The sequence below is a fragment of the Berghia stephanieae genome, chromosome 2, assembly GCF_034508935.2.
Source record: "Berghia stephanieae isolate SIO BIC M18660-M18661 chromosome 2, UCSD_Bste_1.3, whole genome shotgun sequence".
In the NCBI taxonomy this organism is placed as follows: domain Eukaryota; kingdom Metazoa; phylum Mollusca; class Gastropoda; order Nudibranchia; family Aeolidiidae; genus Berghia; species Berghia stephanieae.
This window is the reverse complement of record NC_088361.1, coordinates 45,664,179-45,682,223: the sequence shown is the minus strand read 5'-3', so window position 1 is coordinate 45,682,223 and position 18,045 is coordinate 45,664,179. Positions and strand designations below refer to the sequence as shown.

Genomic DNA, 18,045 nt, shown 5'->3' with positions numbered 1-18,045 from the left:
ATTTTAACACCTGTGCTCAGTTGCCAAAATTTTGTTGACGCTCGCACTTTTTATGAGGTCAGTCTAGACAAACAAGGCCAGTGGTGTCCTTGGATGAACAGATGTTGGGTAGGAATTGAAAAAAAATAGAAAATCAATACATAACTCTCTCTCTCTCAGCCAAGGTATCCGGCCAGGACAAAACCAAATTATCTCATTCCAAGACAAAGACAGAAAGCAAGTTGGAAAACGGATATAGGGGGGAATCGGGGAAAGTCAAATGTATAGTTAGTTTTGGGAGATGATATTTTTTTTCCTTGTAAATCATCTCTCTGTTATGCACTGTATGATTTGTAAACAATTGAATGTTTTCCTCTTGGCGGGGACCTCTGCTTGTATCTGGATGAGACATTTAGTAATCTCAAACTAAGTACCCTGATGGTGTGCTCTTGGAATCTACATCTGTTCCCTATTTGAACTAGTTCCCCTTTGTTTCCCTTATTCTTGGATGCTTTAATTGTAATTCTAAAACTTTTAACTATCCCATTTTCTTCCTTTTTACTGGCACTGATATGACTTAAATTTGTTGCAAGCGCCGTAAAACTAAAACCCTTTAAAAACAAACAAACATAGGTCTTTTATTCTGTCAACTGGGGTAACTTTGCCTCAAGGGGAAACTCTGCCTCTGAGAATTTGGAGCATTTTGAATAATCTCAGCTTTGTTGCAATTGTTTCACCCAGTATAAGACTTGAATTTTTATCAATGGAAATAAGTGCCACAAAACTAAACAAACTCCTATTGGTCCAAAATCCAAGAGACAAAGTTTCTCCTTTAGGCAAAATTACTCATTGATGGTAACAGGGGTGTTGTTGAAAGATTTTTTTTTCGGGGGGGGGGGGGGGGGGGGGGGGGGGGGGCGGGGGATCTGATGTTGAATGTTTGTCAATTTGTTTTACTTACTACTTTGATTCAGTCCCCTATCCAAAAGAGGATCTACCTTCTTATTTCTTCTGTTCTCATACAGTGCAGCAACCTCTCTATAGCATTGGGATCAGAAGAAAATGTCATATGTCATTCATATAGACCGTTGTCGTTATAGTGGAGCAACCAAAAACGGCAGGGTGGGGAAGGGGGATAAGTACTTGACTATGGATGTCTACAGTAGCGGTGTCAGCAAAAATACCTTGAAAATAGTGCAATGTTGCACAGCGTAGTTGTGAATGGAAGAAACGATACATTACTACTGGCAACAAACAAAGAAGACCTGCAGAAACTAGAAGATGAGACCAATGAAATAAGTTAAAATTATGGACTGAAAATTAATATACAGAAAACGAAAATAATGGTATTCACACGAGCAAAAACCCAAAACCATCATAACAGTAGACAGAAAAGCAATAGAACAAGTACAGGCTTATACTTATACATACCTCGGCCTGTACATCACAGAAGATGGCAGATCTATTGTAGAGGTTAAAAGAAGGATCAGCATTGCCAAAACAAATTTCATGAAAATGAGAAAAATCCTCACTAGCTCAAAACTACACAACAAAAACAAAAGTGCGTATGGCTACATGTTAAGTATGGTCCACATTTCTGTATGCCTGTGAAACTTGGACCATAATGAGATAGAAAGAAGAATTGATGCCTTTGAGATGTGGGTATACTGCAGAAGTCTGAGAGTACCATGGACCAGAAAGAAATCAAACATTCTAGTTCTTATTGATGCAGGCCAAAGGTTCAGAAAACTGTTGACAGAAGTTAAAATGAGAAAACTGAACTATTATGGACACGTTCGGAGACACAAGACCATCCAAAAATCAGTGCTTGAGGGAAAAGTAGCTGGCAGACAGGCACAGGGCAAACCAAGGAAGTCCTGGATAGGGAATGTGGAGGCAACAACTGGAAAAAAGATAATCGACTGCTCGATAATGGCCCTTAAGCGTGAAGAATGGCATTCCATGACATTCAACCTGTGTAGGGAGACAGAACTCCGTTAAGGTAAGATTCCATGGATAATGGATAAAGTCAACTTTGCTTTCTGGTTTTCCCGTGTTGGATTTAAAAGCATTTCACTTTTTTCCCAGATTCAGATTTTATCTAAGAGGTGAAAGTAAACAAGTATTGTGCAGTTAAGTGGTCTTGTAGTATGACACTCGCCTTCGTAACAGACAGTTCAGGGTTCCAGTCCCCCCTTACTCACATTCTCTCAACGTGTATAATGAATATCTGGTCATTATGTTAATTGTTGGCAAGGGACCTTTGTAAAGCACTTTGTACACGTTAAGATGATATTGTGCTATATAAATGCTCAAGTTGTTTTTTTTTTTTTTTTCACATCGATCTGATTGGCTCGCACACAGCCTTCATTTTTAAGACTTTTGAGGACACTCAGTTAAAAAATACATCAGATAATTTTTCTTTTTTTGACAGTTAAAGTGGATGCATGTGTGTGTGTGTGTGTGTGTGTATATGTATGCATATCTGTACGTGTGTGTATGTTTGTGTATTTATATTATATGTGTTCGTGTGCAAAGAGGTGATCTCCTTGAGCATGGAATTATCTCAGTGTTTTTATTCCTTTGATTAAATAAAAATGTAGTTATCATCTGCTTGTACTGTCGAAGTAGGGGTAGGCGCAGACTTTGGTGTATGATAAAGACTTTAAAATGTGTTTATCAAACAATGCCAGACAAACCAAGAAAAATGCCAGAAAAAAATCCAGCCTGCCTCTGATTATTTTGGGATGTTTTTTTTTTTATCTCGTTACAACTTCTTGAAGACCTGAGATGCACATTCCTCCCATCAAATCCAAGCATCAGTAACACACCGTATAGTCACCTGGAACAACTACAAAAAACCTCTAATTTCTATGTCATAGCAGAAGACCAAAGGGCTAGAGGTCAGCTGGTCGCTGGTTCGGAAAACCTCACCTAATCTTGTATTTTTCTTTTTCGTTTCATCTGTTCACTGTTAGTGTTTCATAAAGACTTTTTGAGATCTCTAACTTGTACACTCCTAAACAACTGTTACTGATTGTAAAAGGGTCTGGAAGCTTATGTGAAAGGGCCTGGAAGCTTATGCAAAAGGCGTTGTATAAATTTACAACTGTTACTATTACAATCATTAATGCCAATTCAACTGTTTTAAACATTTTCACGTTTTTTTAGTATTTTATTAGTGAGTATAACAAATAGAATAACGTCATAAAATCGAAACAACGGAGGTCTGGGAAATATTCCAACATGTCTTCATAAAAACAAAGCACCAAAATTTGCAAAATAAAATCTCTGGCTCAAGTAATCCTTCACTTCCTGATATAATTGAGTACAGATCATCTGACTTTCAAAAATCCAACCTGGAATAAAAGAAAGGAAAACAACAATATTGCCTTACTTCCACGAATATAACATTCCAATAAATTAGGTTAATGTTAGTAAAATAACACAAACTTTGAAATCAACTAAAGCTGATCGAGTGATATGAAGCTGTGCAGTATGTGGTCTAGTGGTATTACATTTACTTTTGGATCGGAAGGTCCTGGGTTCGAGCCTCGCTCGGCGCATAGTTGAGTCCTTGGAAAAGGCTCTATACTCACATTCTCTCACCGTATTCAGATGTAAAATGAGTACCTGGCTGTTAACAGCGTTGTCTCTGTCCGAAAAAATTTTAATATCGCCTAATGGACGTCATGTCTCGTCCTACATATTAAGTGTTGCTGTTGGCCAGGGACCCCTTGTAAAAAGCTTTGAAAACTTTTAGTGGATATTGCGCTATATAAAAGCTCAATTTTTTAAAGCTGTTAGAAGCTGTGGACTGTAAAATGTCATGAACATAACAGCTTAAAAAAATAACAAAATACAGAACAAAGAACGTTTCACGTTCAAAACCGTTCTTCAGCCAACAACAACAAAATAAAAAAATTACTAAAAAATCAGATCAACGGCAAAGAAACAAACTTAGAGTGAAAAAAATACATATGTTATGATATGCTCATCGTCATCTCAAGATCATGAAGATTATAAAGGTTTCTCCATTTCACTTGAACGGCAGACCTCTGAACAGCAGAAAACTGCTCTATATAAAATGACAATAAATATATACAAATTAATTTACTCACATGAAATCCATTAAGACTGCGCTGTGATTTCATTAATGACTTGGTACTGGTCAATAACAATTGGATCAGCTGTTTACACAAAGGATAAGGGAGAGAGATGCCATGTACTGTGTTGTCCAGTCGCCAAGCATCAAAGATGTTTGATACCTTTGGGAGTGTTCGGCTGAGAAAAACAAAGCCATTGAAACCAATTATTCATTCTTGCTATCAATATGGACAATTCATTTTACGTCATTTAAAAAAAAAACTAATTTTAATTATTTGATTATTACTTTAAGTAAATATATACTCAATAAGATGGCAGATATATATATTTATCAAATACTGTCCGATCTCGTATCTGATATTTAAATGTATTAATGTCTCAATCGTTTTTGTACTTGGCTGAAGGTTTTTGAGCCCAAAACGTTCAATGTTTTGGTATGTTGCTTTCTTTTAAAACTGCTATATTCATTTTTGTTCATTACTTGTTATAGTTCACAGTTTCTAACAGCTTAGTTTCACTATATAAATGTTAATATTGGTTAGGTGGGTTCTATGAAAACAAGGTTTTAATTCATATCAAACTTAATAATCGTTATAAAAATTAAAAAAAAACAAAAAACATAAAGCCTCAAAAATATCAATTTAATCTTTAAAAGATAAACATGTACACACATTGATACGAATATAAATACAGTTTTTTACATTTTTTCACCTCTATTGCATCTAAAGACTGGGTGGGGTTCCTGCCTCCCAGATAGTGGGCAGGGTGGCACTTACTGTGTCTTATATACCCATGTATCTGTTTTCCAATTTGCTTTCTGTCTTTGTCTTGGAATGAGATTACTAAGTTTTGGCTTGGCCCTGGTTATAGTGCTTGGTTGGGAAGGAAACAGTCAAATACATAGTTATTATTTTGGGAGATGATATTTTTTTCCTTGTAAATCCTCTCTGTTATGTATTGTTATATCTGTTATTTTGAATGTATAACGTAAGCATTTGAGTGTATTCCTCTTAGTGGGGACTTGTACTGGTGTCTGGGTGAGACTTTTAAGTGATCTCAAACTAAGTACATTGATGTTGTACTCTTGGAATCTACATCTGTTCCCTATTTGAACCAATTCCCCTTTGTCTTACTTTTTCCTCAAGTCCTTTTAATTGTAATTCTAGAATCTTTTTCCTATCCAATTTTCTTCCTTTTACCTGGCGCTGATATGACTTACATGTGTTGCAAGTGCCGTAAAACCCTTAAAAAAACAAAAACAAAACAAACACCTAAAGATCTTTCAGGGGTAATAGTAATAATAACTCTGCAAAGGCGTCACTTATATTTTTTACTTGGGAGCTGATCAGACATGTATAACTGGCACACCATACTTATTAAAACAGTTGATCTCATAAAATTCCCAGGGAAGGGGTTGGGGAGCAGGTGTCCCAGTTCCTCAATTTTACACCATGGCTTCTGAGTTCTCATCAAGTCACGTTCAGCGCATCAGAAAAAAAAACACACAATCCCCCCCCCCCCCCTTTATATAGTGTAATATCCACTGAACGAGCTCAAAGTTCTTTACAAAGAGTCCCTAACCAACAGCAACACGAAACGTGTAGAACGAGACATGATGCCTGTTAGGCAATACAATTTTTTTCCTAAAGAGACAATGCTGTCGCTGGTGCGGCTATGTGGTCTTGTGGTATGACACTCGCTTTTGGATCAGAAGGTCCTGGGTTCGAGCCTTGCTCGGCGCATAGTTGAGTCCTTGAAAAAGGCTCTTTACTCACATTCTCTCACCGTATTCAGGTGTAAAATGAATACCTGGCCGTGAACAGTGTTGTCTCTGTCCGAAAAAAATTATATTATCGCCTTAAATGTTAAACGTTGCTGTTGGACAGGGATCCCTTGTAAAGCGCTTTGAGCACGTTTAGTGGATATTGCGCTATATAAAAGCTCAATTTTTTTTTTTAATGGCCAGGTACTCATTTTACACTTGAGTAAGGTGAGAGACTGTGTGTAAAGAGCCTTGTCCAAGGACTCAACTATGCTCTGAGCAATGCTCGAACACAGGACCTTCCGATCCAAAAGCGAGTATCATACCACAAGACCACATAAATAAAAGATAATCGCGACTGTTAATGTGGTGAGGACAAAATTGACTTGCCTAGGCTTTCATTTAGAGTTTACCTATTACTCTTGTCAAATTCAATTTGGCCATTAATTTTTCTGATATTTTCGGGCAGAGAATTCAATATTCGGATGGTACATGGAAAAAAACGAGTTGAGGTGGGCATCAACTCATGACTGCTTGACCTGGTACGAGTGCTGTTTTCTTTTGTTTGGGATAAGGCTATAAATTGGAACTTTTGTTAGTTAGTCCCTGACAAGCCTTAAAGAGGATTCTGGCTTTTTGGATTGTGCGTCTTTCATGTAATGGCGACCAGTTTAAGTACTTGCGCATCTCACTGATGCTTTCAGTCTTTCAGTAATTGTTACAAACATGCTCTGTTTTGAACTTTCTCGAGCTGTACCTGAGATAACTTTGTACATTTCTTCTCAAGAATCCAAGTTTTGTATTTGCCTTTTTTACAAACTTTATCGATGTGGTGCTGCCAAGACATTTTGCTGTCAAGAGTTAATCCAAGATATTCTTTTTTTTTTTGATTCATATTATTCCACACTATGTGAACCTTTTTAAAAAATCAGCTGGTTGCCATTTACCTGTGGTTGGATTCTCCCAATGTGGTTAATGTGGCTTTGTATAAAAGCTTCATGTATTTACTGGAAGAAAGTCTCATACATGAGTCATCTGGAGTACTAGCTGAAGGCAAATGACCTGTGAAGACACTCAATTCTTGGTCCAAAAGCCATAACTAAAATGGCAGAAAAAATTTTTTTTTTATAATTAATTACTATTATCAAGTATGATCAAAAATAGTTGCGGAAATTGAAAATCTAAAAAATTTCTGAATTAATTTTTACTGAGCAGAGAAACGGGATAATACACAACAAAATAATGGTTTGAAAAGGGGGAAATTTCATATAACTTTTCTTAAAAATAATTCTGGTCTTGTTTAAGCTACAAAATATTTGATACAGAAATGTGGTATGAAGGATTTCACACAAAATAAATTCAGTAAATTTAAAAACCATAATTTCTCCTGTGTCAATAAAGAAACTGCAATCAGTGAAGCGAGAATAAACCTTACCAATATTGAAATGTTGGACTGCTCCTTTGCTTGCAAGGAAGATGTTAAAATGAAGCGGAAACTTGTGTAAAGTTGACTTTGATCTTTCAACAAACAACTCATGAAGTCTTCAACATGTTGCTGTGTCCCGTTACTGGAAATAATACGGAATGAAATTCTGTGATAAAATGATGTGAGCAAAAGATGTGATATGAGTAAACCCTCTTAATAATAATAATAACAATAATAATAATAACAACAACAACAACAACAACAACAACAACAACAACAACAATATAATAATAATAATAATAATAATAATAATAATAATAATAATAATAATAATAATAATAATAATAATAATAATAATAATAATAATAATATCATACAATGTACTTGTTTGGTGTTCTACCACATCGCAATGAAGTTCTCAGAACACTTTAGAGGGACATCACCACATCAATTTGGAAAATAAAAAGTTTTAAGATACTTTTTAAACATTTCTTCTGATGCACAACGCTATCATGAAATAAAGTTTAACCTAAATATAAAAAAAGAAGAGATGGGGAGGTGTTGAGTTTATATAATTAATGAGGCACCAAGCAGGTTGTTGGCCATGCTGAGTGACTTTTTTCACCTTTGTGTAAAGATTTGTGGGGTGGAAAATGGTTCCAAGAATTTTATTTTTTGTTTGTTTGTTGCTTTAGGTCTCTTCCAACACAATTGAGGTTATATGAGAGACCGCTGAAACAAAAAAACAAGCAATCTTACAAAAATAGTACAAATGTAAATCAAAATCATAACCTAAAGATATCATAATCTAAATTATAAATAACCAAGAACAAACAGGCAGAAGATTTACAGGAAAAAAAATATCCCTGTCAAAAATACAATCACAAACCAAAGAAGCAGGATAGGCTAGTAAAGAGAAGAAGAAACGACATCACTATCGGATCATACACTCATGCGAACATCATAGGTATATGATTCAAGGGTGATGCTCCCATCCAACCACCCACTATGGGAAAAAAAAATTGACTTATACTTATACAATTGATATATGTCAAATGTTTTGAAAAATCAGTATATAGTTGTGAAATCAGCGAGGTAAAGAAATGGTGTAGGATAAATTGACATTGAATAGAAATATACAGTCAAGAACGGATATATCGCAATCGTCAGGACTGCTAAAATGTCAATATATGTTTAAAAAATTTTAACACATATTATTGCCGGTATCAATGCTTCGCATGTCGATATAACCACCATGTGGTAAACTTGTTATTGATATAGGCGATAAATATTTACTAATGTTATATAGCTGAAAAAAACAGGACTTTGATGTCATGTTGATGTAAGCGTAATGTCGATATAACCGTTGTCAATATATCCGCTCTGCACTGTAGTTTCCCCAACCGATTTCATTGTTTTGTAATAACAATACAATGAAATCCTGATAAAGCCAACACTGCCAGACCAGGAAGATTTAGGAAGGTTGACTTTAAGTAAGGTTGACTCTATCCATTAATCAATGGAACATACTTTGATTTTTTAAATACCCAGAAAATTTTGGACCAAGGAGTGCAGACTTTAATCAGTAGACTGTTCTCATGGGTGAAAGTTAACAGGGATCAATTTGCCTGAAAGACAGACCAGTGAAGCCAGTTTGTCTGTAAAAGATGCTAATTTAATTTGTTGCTATCTGCGACTCGCCGTTTGAGTACCATCCTTCCTAGAATGAAAAGTGTATTTAATTCTATGATGCTAAAAGTGTATTTTTTTTAGAAGACAAAAACAAAACAAAACAAAAAACAAACAAACAGTATTTGTCCACACGACTGAAACGAAAGTGCACATATTGTGCAAATGCAAAATACAAAATTTATATAAAAGCTAACACCAAACCCAATCAAAATAAATGATCTTCGTCATTCAAGCACTCATTTGCAGCAATCTCTAAGGTTATAGAATGATCTGGTTCATGGAGACACCAAGATAAGTCATCACTTTCTATTGCATTTCAAAACATCCTAAGGAAATGATCAACCATGGAAATTGTTTTGATGCTAGTGTTGGTTGTATTAGCGATGGCTCTGGTGGTGGTGGTGATGATGATCCATCTATGTAATATACAAGTTAAATAACCCAAAAAATGGTTTCATGCATTTAAAAAAACAAAAAAACAAAAACAACGTTCCTAAAGCTACCCATGTAATAATAATAATTTTAAAATTAGCCTCATTCAAAATATTAAAGAAAAAACATATTATAAATTTAAAAAATCAAAATAATGTATTTTCAGTTGTATTATAAAGGGAAATAACCCATTTATGTTTATGTTAATTGATAATACAGTCCTCGATTGACGGATTCATTCTCAAAGATGTTGGTTCTCTTTTATTTTCACTGAACAAGTTCTATTTAACAAGAAGTAGAAGCTTAAATGAGATCTGAGACCATTTGAAGTATAAGATAAGCTTATATGCATAATAGGCTTCAACAGTCGACGTCACTTCCCTCGTAATGACGCATAGTAACTTAGTAACTGGCTCTAAACTATCGGAACAATGGTGGACGCGCTTATGAAATATTTCTCCGACAAGCGTAAAAGTGTATCCAGAGGAGAGAAAAATAAATATGATTATGTTTTTACTTTTATACATTCTGATCAAATGACATATGAAAAGTTCTAGCCAACATGAAGAATAAAAAGTACCGATTTTCTTTGTTTAGAACCACGCTGCTCACTGTTGCTGGGCTACGTGACATCAAGCTATTGAATTCAATTCAATGCAAATCTTCAAAAATGGTGTGAAAGGTTATAGTGAAAACCAGTATTTCATAACTTTGCTGATGATCTAGCATTACTATCATAAAATGCAAGATAAAACATTGAAAATCGACCTCCAAACCCATACTAGAAAAACAAAAATCATGAGACTGAACACAGAAAACAAATCTCCTACTCCTATATTCTTTGACAATACAGAACTTGACGAAGCCAAAGAATTCACATATCTGGGCAGTGTTGTAGACCAAACCGGTGGCACAGATAGAGATGTCAAGAAACGAATTCAAAAAGCCAGAGTAGCCTTCAAATCACTCAATAACATTTAGACAGCAGCATAAATTAAAATGGAAACAAATTTGAAAATATTCAATTCAAATGTCAATTCTGTTCTCCTGTCCGGCTCTGAAAAGTGGAAAACCACGAAATCCTCCACCGCCTCCAAACATTTGTCAAAAGATGTCTTCGCAAAATCCTGAAGATAAAATGGATTGACAAAATTAAAAACGAAGAAGTGTGGAGAAGAGCAGGACAAGAAGCCGTTGAAAGGCAATTATACAAAAGAAAATGGAGATGGATAGGACACACATTGAGGAAACCAAAGGACAATATCACAAGGTCAGCCCTGCAATGGAATCCATCTAGAAAGAGGAAAAAAGGAAGACCAAGGTCAACCTGGAGGAGAGACCTTCTGGTAGAGCTGGAGAGGATGCGCTGGCAGGAGATGGAAAGACTGGCCAACGACAGAAGAGGATGGAAGAGTTCCATTGGTGGTCCATACCCACTGTGGAATGTGGACTGAAGAGAGGGAGAGCGTTTCATAACCAACTGAAAAGATAATTATAGTACAAAACGTGATGCATCATACACAAACACTGTAACCAGCTGATGAATCCGCTGTAAACAGATAAAATTTATGACAGAAAAGTGACACATATGATGTGTATAATTGTCACCTCTGAAATTAAAAAATTAAAATAGCCTGCATAGGCTGGTGCACCGGTATTTCCCAGTATCAAAGATTAACGACCCGGTGGTGCAATAATGATAAAGCCGGCAGGTGATAATTATTTTAACTAAAAAAACTCAGAATTTCTGGAATATGCATAAAGTCAATGTCTACATAACCAGTTAACTGCCGTACTCTAGAACAACTCCTATTAAAAAATTTGGATGGAAAACTCGTCCTTCAAATATCTCTCGATTTAAATGACACTCATCTTGGCAAAAATTCTCAAACCTGGGTCTTTCATGAAGACTTCACCGAAGTTCCAGGTTTGAGAGTCTCTGCCAAGATGAGGGTAATTTAAATCGATAGATATTTGGAGGATGAGTTTTCTGACTAAGTCTTTAAATATGAGTTTTTCCAGAGTACGGCAGTTAAGTGGTTAAGAAGACGTTGACTTTATGCAGATGTCCTTGTAAACATACCAACTGAAAACAACAGGTTCTTTATTGGGATAGATATCACTGGCATCTGAAAGACTTGTCTCCATATCCATAAAGCTGACAGCATGATGATAGATTTTGTAGATAACACCAGACTGGTAACTATCTCCATTTCTCTCACCTATTCATACAAAATTTAAAAAATGCAAGAAATTCCTTTATATACATGTTCCAACAGGTCATTTCATGGACGTAGAGTATAAGACATCCAGTAAAAATTGTTTTAGAACTTAATACTGAACTTAAAAATAAATCAATTAATTAATTAAAACTCCCCAAAGGCAAATTTGTCTTAAGGCTTAAGGGTCTGGGAACTGCAAGGTCTGGGTCGGAGGTCCCGCTTGCTGAAAGGAAAAAGATGTGCATTTCGAACTCAATACCTCTCATTTACAGATGCATTGATCGTCATGTAATCCTGTCTGACAGAGATTATTGCATATGGCCTCTCATGTATTATTGTGTCCATAACAGCACCTTCCTGTGGTGTTCCCTGTTTCTACTGAGTTTGTTATGGGCACGACCAAGTCCCAGGCAGTACAACCAGGACCCCTTCCTCTTAAGGTGCAGGAGACATAACCCACTGGTGAATGGTACACACTCTGCTCCTCACCCACCCACCTCACACACATTCGGCAGTGTGGTGTCTTCTGTATGTCCTTACTTTACTTAATCTACCCCCATAGCTCATACTTATTCCTAGTGCTGTAACTTTAACACTTCTATTGTCCCTCTCTGGTCGGCCTATGGCCCATGTCTTCTGTATGATTATTTGTGATTGGATTGTAATCATGTACCTTTCTTAAAAATTGAGATTGTTAGAGGAAAGATCTGGTATCCCCCTGTGAAGGCCGATAGAATCTCTCAAAGACATAATTGACCCAGGACGTGACGATCCTGTTTATGAAATATGGCCCTTTAAGCAGAAAGAATAACTGAAAAAGATATCTGACTGCAAGCCAGGAAACAGTGGGTGGCGGGGAATGGGCGACTGTCAATCATGAAAGAGACTGTCAGAAAGACAGAAAGAAGGTTACTAGGCTAAAACTCTTAAAAAATCAATGATATGAGGAACATGCATCTGCAGCTCAACTCCTGATGTTATTCACTTGACAAAGAATACAAGTTAGGGTGGATGGACAGCATGCCATGACAAACAAAAGGAAATCATACGAGTTTCGACATCGCTTTGAATAGGTCTGCACCAGAGAGTGAGTACCCAGGCTGATCTGAGCGAAAAGTCAGCTACTGGGACATAGAAAATCGACAACCATTTGAATATATATTACAACTTAACATTCGTGGAATCAGGAAAACAGAGCTGAAGAAATTATGAAAGGAAAAGGAAATTCACATTGCTTTACTTCAGGAAACCCTGTATAAAAATAGCAATCCTTATAATATATTCATGGTTATACCTACTGTACCTGCAAATGTGACTACTGCTGTGGTATTATTACTTATATAAGAAATGACATCACGGGAGATGATTGAAAGATACAAACGAAAAGATGAAAACCATCCAAACATAATTCTGGCAGAGAAATGGAGACCAAGAACAAGATTAAAACAAACACCTCTGCTACACACTGCTAACAACTTGAACAAAAGACACAGACTCCCAGAAAACAGAAAAAAAAAAATCTATTTTTATCAGTCAAGAACCTCCATACATCGAACTAAAACTTCCAAAAATAAAGACTAACCTCATAGAAGAAACAAAAAATAAAAGCAAATCAGAAATACAAACAGTAGCAATGAAGACAATATAAGAATACCCAGACAACTGGATACATGTTTACACCGATGGATCTGCTCACAAAGGAACTAAAAATGCTTGGAATGGGTTTGGAGTAGAATGCCCAGATAAAGCCTGTGATGAAATCCATAATTCCTGTGGAAGCTCGTGCTCAAACTAGAGGCAGTTGCAATAGAAGCCTCACTGCGACACCTCTCCTCTGTTTTTCAGCTAAACCCTTCAAAACTTTCCCACACTGTCATCTTCACAGACTCCAAATCAGTTCTCCAAGCTCTGGATTAAAATAAACTCTCCTCAACTTTCAATAGATTAAGATCTCAACCAGATGAATTCCTTACAACACACTGAGTAGACTTATCTCTCCAATGGATACTGGGACATTCAAATATAATAATAATAATAATAATAATAATAATAATAATAATAATAATAATAATAATAATAATAATAATAATAATAATAATAATAATAATAAAAATGCACATTTATATTGCGCAACCTATCCCCCTGGTTGGAGGCTCTGGACGCATTACAAACAAAATTGTCATATCTAAAGAGAAAAAATACACACTAACAGCCACCCTCTCTCACCACCCACTGCCTCAAACACGCCAATACCACACACACTCATCCACATATACCACATAAACACACTTGCAACACGAACACATTCATGACAGGTACGCAAGAAGCATTTACAGCTGATCACAAACCATAGGCTTTTTGAAAGTAGTATGTTTTTAACCGATTTTTAAAAATGTTGAGAGATTGGGATCTTCTTAATGGAGCAGGGAGTTCATTCCAACTAAGAGGGGCAAAGTGGGAGAAAGATCTTTCTCCAGCCTTTAATTTGGTCCTGGGTATTTCAAGCAGGTCGTTTGATGCCGACCGCAGTGTCCGAGGTGGTTTATAAACTGTGCACAGTTCCTGGAGGTAATTCGGGGCAGGATTGTTGAGGCATTTGTAAACGCAAGTGGCTGCCTTGTAATTGATGCGCTCTCGCACTGGTAACCAGAGAAGGTTGAAGAGTAGGGGTGTTGCTTCATCGCGTCACTTTTTCTCATAATAAGGCGTGCAGCATTGTTTTGAACTCCTTGCATGCTCTTTATGTTTTCTGACGTCGTACCGAAGAGTATAGCATTACAGTAGTCCAATTTTGAGAATAATATAGAAGTTACTCGCTGCTGGCACGGTTGTTGGGTAATAAAGTAATAAAGTCCCTGATGGAGCTGATCTTTTTCAATTCAAATACAAGTTTTCTTTTAAGGCCTTTCACTTGATCTTTCATGTGCAGCTCTGAGTCCAGAATGGTAGCTAGATTTTTTACATTGTATACAAGATTTATCTAGTTGTTGTCGATTGTGATCGTGGAGTGTTATATTTTTTTTTGATGTTGTTTTTTCTCCCGATAGCAAGAACTTCAGTCTTGTCTCCATTCAATTTGAGACGATTTCTACGCATCCAAGTCTGTACTATGTTGTTTATGCATTGTTCACATTTTTAGATCGATGTTGCAATTTGTTTGGTTGGATTGGTGTCGTACATTTGACTGTCGTCGGCATACAGGTGATAATTAAGCCCATGGTTACAAATAATTTTTCCCAACGGGGATGTGTACAAAACAAACAAGACTGGGCCTAAAACAGACCCCTGAGGAACGCCATAATGAATTTCTTTTTCGTTGGATTTTTTATTTCCTATCATAACTATCTGTTTCCGGTTTTGGAGATACCATTGGCACCAGCTAAGAACCGGTCCGTTTATGCCAAAAGAGTTCTTTAGCTGTGCAACAAGAATTGAGTGGTCGAGGACACCTAAAAGATCATTCACTACTTGTATAAGGGCAGTTTCTGTGCTGTGTCCTTTGCGATACACTAACTGGAACGGTTCTTTAAGTCCGTTTTTCGAAAAGTGTTTTGTTAATTGTGTGAGGACTATTTTTTCGAGCAACTTTGATAGGAAAGATAGATCAAATGTCTGAGTCGATCCCTTGCTTCTTAAGAAGAGGTGTAACGAGTGCCGTTGTGAAGCAGTTGGGGAAAATACCCATTTTTAGGGAGGAATTTATGTCTTGTATTGATTGACCGACAGTGTCCATGGAAACTTTCAGCAAATTTGTTGGGATATGATCGAGTTCGCAAGATTTGTTTGGCGATGACATGATCAAGGACTTTACGTCTTCAAGAGATACTTCTTCAAGAACTGTCATTTCTTCGCTGATAAAGTTGGGATTATTTTCATCAGTGTCGTGTTGGTCGAGGTATTCACAGATTTTAAAAACTTTTGTCTAGGAAAAATTCGGAGAAGTGCTCTGCAAGAGCTTTGTCATCGTCGTGCGATGGAAGTACAGGTGTATTATTCTTTCCCAAAAGGGTGTTTATAAGGCGGAAAAATTGCTTTGAATCTTTGACTTCGTTTAATTTGCTTCTACAAAAGTCTCCTTTTGCTTTAAATATCGTTTTCTTATATTTATTTTTGTAGGACGTGTACATTTATTTTATTCAGCCTTGCGTTTTTCATTTTTTTTAGATTCTGACAGCTGCTGAGTACCATGGCGATGGTTTTCTCATATACCAGGAAATGATAATGCAGATAGACTAGCCAGACCCGGATCAACACTTTTGCAACCATCAATTTCAGTATCCTTAGACACAGCGAAACAAATAATCAAAACAAATAAGAGAGAAGAATGGATGAACAGTTGGGCAATGAGTACCATGGGTATATGTATGTTTACCCATATGATCATTCCTGTAAAGACTGATAGCCTGAATAAGCTCAGAAGACACCAGCAAAACATCAACTTTCAACTAAGAACACAATACATACCGCTCAACAGTCATTTAAGCAAAATTACAAAAGACACATCCAATTCCTGCTCCTTATGTCAATACCCCAATGAAACAGTAACACACCACATGCTTGAATGTCAACCTCTTGAAGACCTGAGATGAACATTCCTCCCACCAAATCCAAGCATCATTAACATGCTGTATACCTGGAACAACTACAAACTACGTACGTTTAACTTCTATGTCATGGCACAAGATCGAAGGGCTTGAGCTCAGGTGGTCGCTTGTTTGGATAAGTAAGTAAGTAAGTGAAAAATTCTTTAGGGTTTATTCTAAGGGAAGAGTGGAATAACCCAGGTGTCAGCCGCAGTCCAACACTTTTAGGTCATACCAGTGCTGAGCTAAAGAAGGATGTCACCAAACTAGATTTAGTAGTTTGAAACACTCTTGAATAACAATAGGCAGTCAAATAAAAGATAAAGGAGACAAACCCAGCAATGATAACGACTGTTTGTCAATACTAAAATATTACGTTGGCTCACCATTGGTCAAGTTTGTTTTTAAGGGCTTTGCAGCGCTTGCAACACATTTAGGTCATTTCACCGCCAGTAAAAATTAAAAAGGAAGAAAATGGGATAGTAAAAGAAATTCTAAATTGCAATAGTAAAAGAAATTCTAAATTGCAATCATTAGCACACAAGAAAAGTAAGACAAAGGGGAATGGTACAAATAGAGAACAGATGTAAATTCCATTTGCATGGCTTCAATGTACTGAGTTTGAGATCACCTAAAAGTCTCATCCAGACCTCGGCACAGGGTACAAAGCAAACATTCTTACTACCTGTACCCTTTTGACTGTGTTTTTCATGCCTTTATGGTCTATTTTAAAAAGTTGGACTTCAATAATATTATTCTAAAATAATAAAATACCATTTTCCACCAAAATCTCAAAATCAATTTTTGAAGGATTTTCCTAATAATTAGACCCAAACTTAAGGGTTTTACAGCGCTTGCAACACATTTAAGTCATTTCAACGCCAGTAAAAATCAAAAAGGAAGAAAATGGGATAGTAAAAAAATTCTAAATTACAATTATTAGCACACAAGAAAAGTAAGACAAAGGGGAATGTTAAAAATAAAGAACAGATGTAAATTCCAAGAGCACAGCATCAATGTACTTAGTTTGAGATCACATAAAAGTCTCATCCAGACCCCAATACAGGGACCAAAGCAAACACTAGTCATTTCAAGTCATTTTGGTAAGGCATGTTTTCCTCAAACTTTTTTTATCATGTCCCGAGGAGTTTGAGGAAACCATGTTGGAGTGTTTATATAAATAAAATATTCTTATCAAAACACTTATCTAACATACCTTTAACAAATCCAATGAAGTTCCCACATCTTTTGCAGATCAGCTTCCCCGAGTTTTCAGTGACATTGCTGTTTTTGACATGGCTAGAATCCAACAACATGTACAGACTGCTGACCAAGCAATCATCCACACGGGGTAGCATGGGAAAATGTTTCAGTTTGGACATGGGATCCGGATTTGATCCATCACCGGAGCAGCTTACTCCACCTTTCTGGGCATCAGTTGCACCATGGGAATGGTTATGACAAAACCATATGTCAGCGAAATCAGACCAATTCTCAGACGGCAGGGGTAACACCCGCTTGAAATTACTTAAAAATAAAAATGCAACTTCAAAAAGAAATAGAAAGGGAGCTTAGAGGTGTAGTGCAGCTTGGCATTGGTAAAGGAGCAAAAAAAAAAAAAAGAATGTAAAAATGGTAAAATGCAAGCCTATTGAAGAAGTACCAAAACAAATTAATAAAATAGCTTGAAAAATATCTCAAAAGTTGTGAGAGAGAATAGTAATTATATAGCTATAATAATTTCAATAATAATAATAATAATAATAATAATGATAATAATAATAATAATAATAATAATAATAATAATAATAATAATAATAATAATAATAATAATAATAATAA

General features: G+C 36.2%; 1 protein-coding gene across 1 annotated transcript in view; it reads right to left on the bottom strand.

The window, feature by feature from the left end:
- Positions 1-2,395: 2,395 nt before the first annotated feature.
- Positions 2,396-18,045, bottom strand: part of LOC144964983 (E3 ubiquitin-protein ligase E3D-like) — a 26,372-nt gene continuing 10,722 nt past the window's right edge. Inside the window, exons 4-9 of the mRNA XM_078899803.1 lie at positions 17,420-17,730; positions 11,482-11,620; positions 7,284-7,416; positions 6,796-6,947; positions 4,101-4,263; positions 2,396-3,338 (exon numbers count right to left, since the gene is read on the bottom strand). Of these exons, the coding sequence (XP_078755929.1) occupies positions 3,315-3,338; positions 4,101-4,263; positions 6,796-6,947; positions 7,284-7,416; positions 11,482-11,620; positions 17,420-17,730 (922 nt within the window). The 3' untranslated portion in view covers positions 2,396-3,314. The remainder of the gene's footprint in view (positions 3,339-4,100; positions 4,264-6,795; positions 6,948-7,283; positions 7,417-11,481; positions 11,621-17,419; positions 17,731-18,045) is intronic.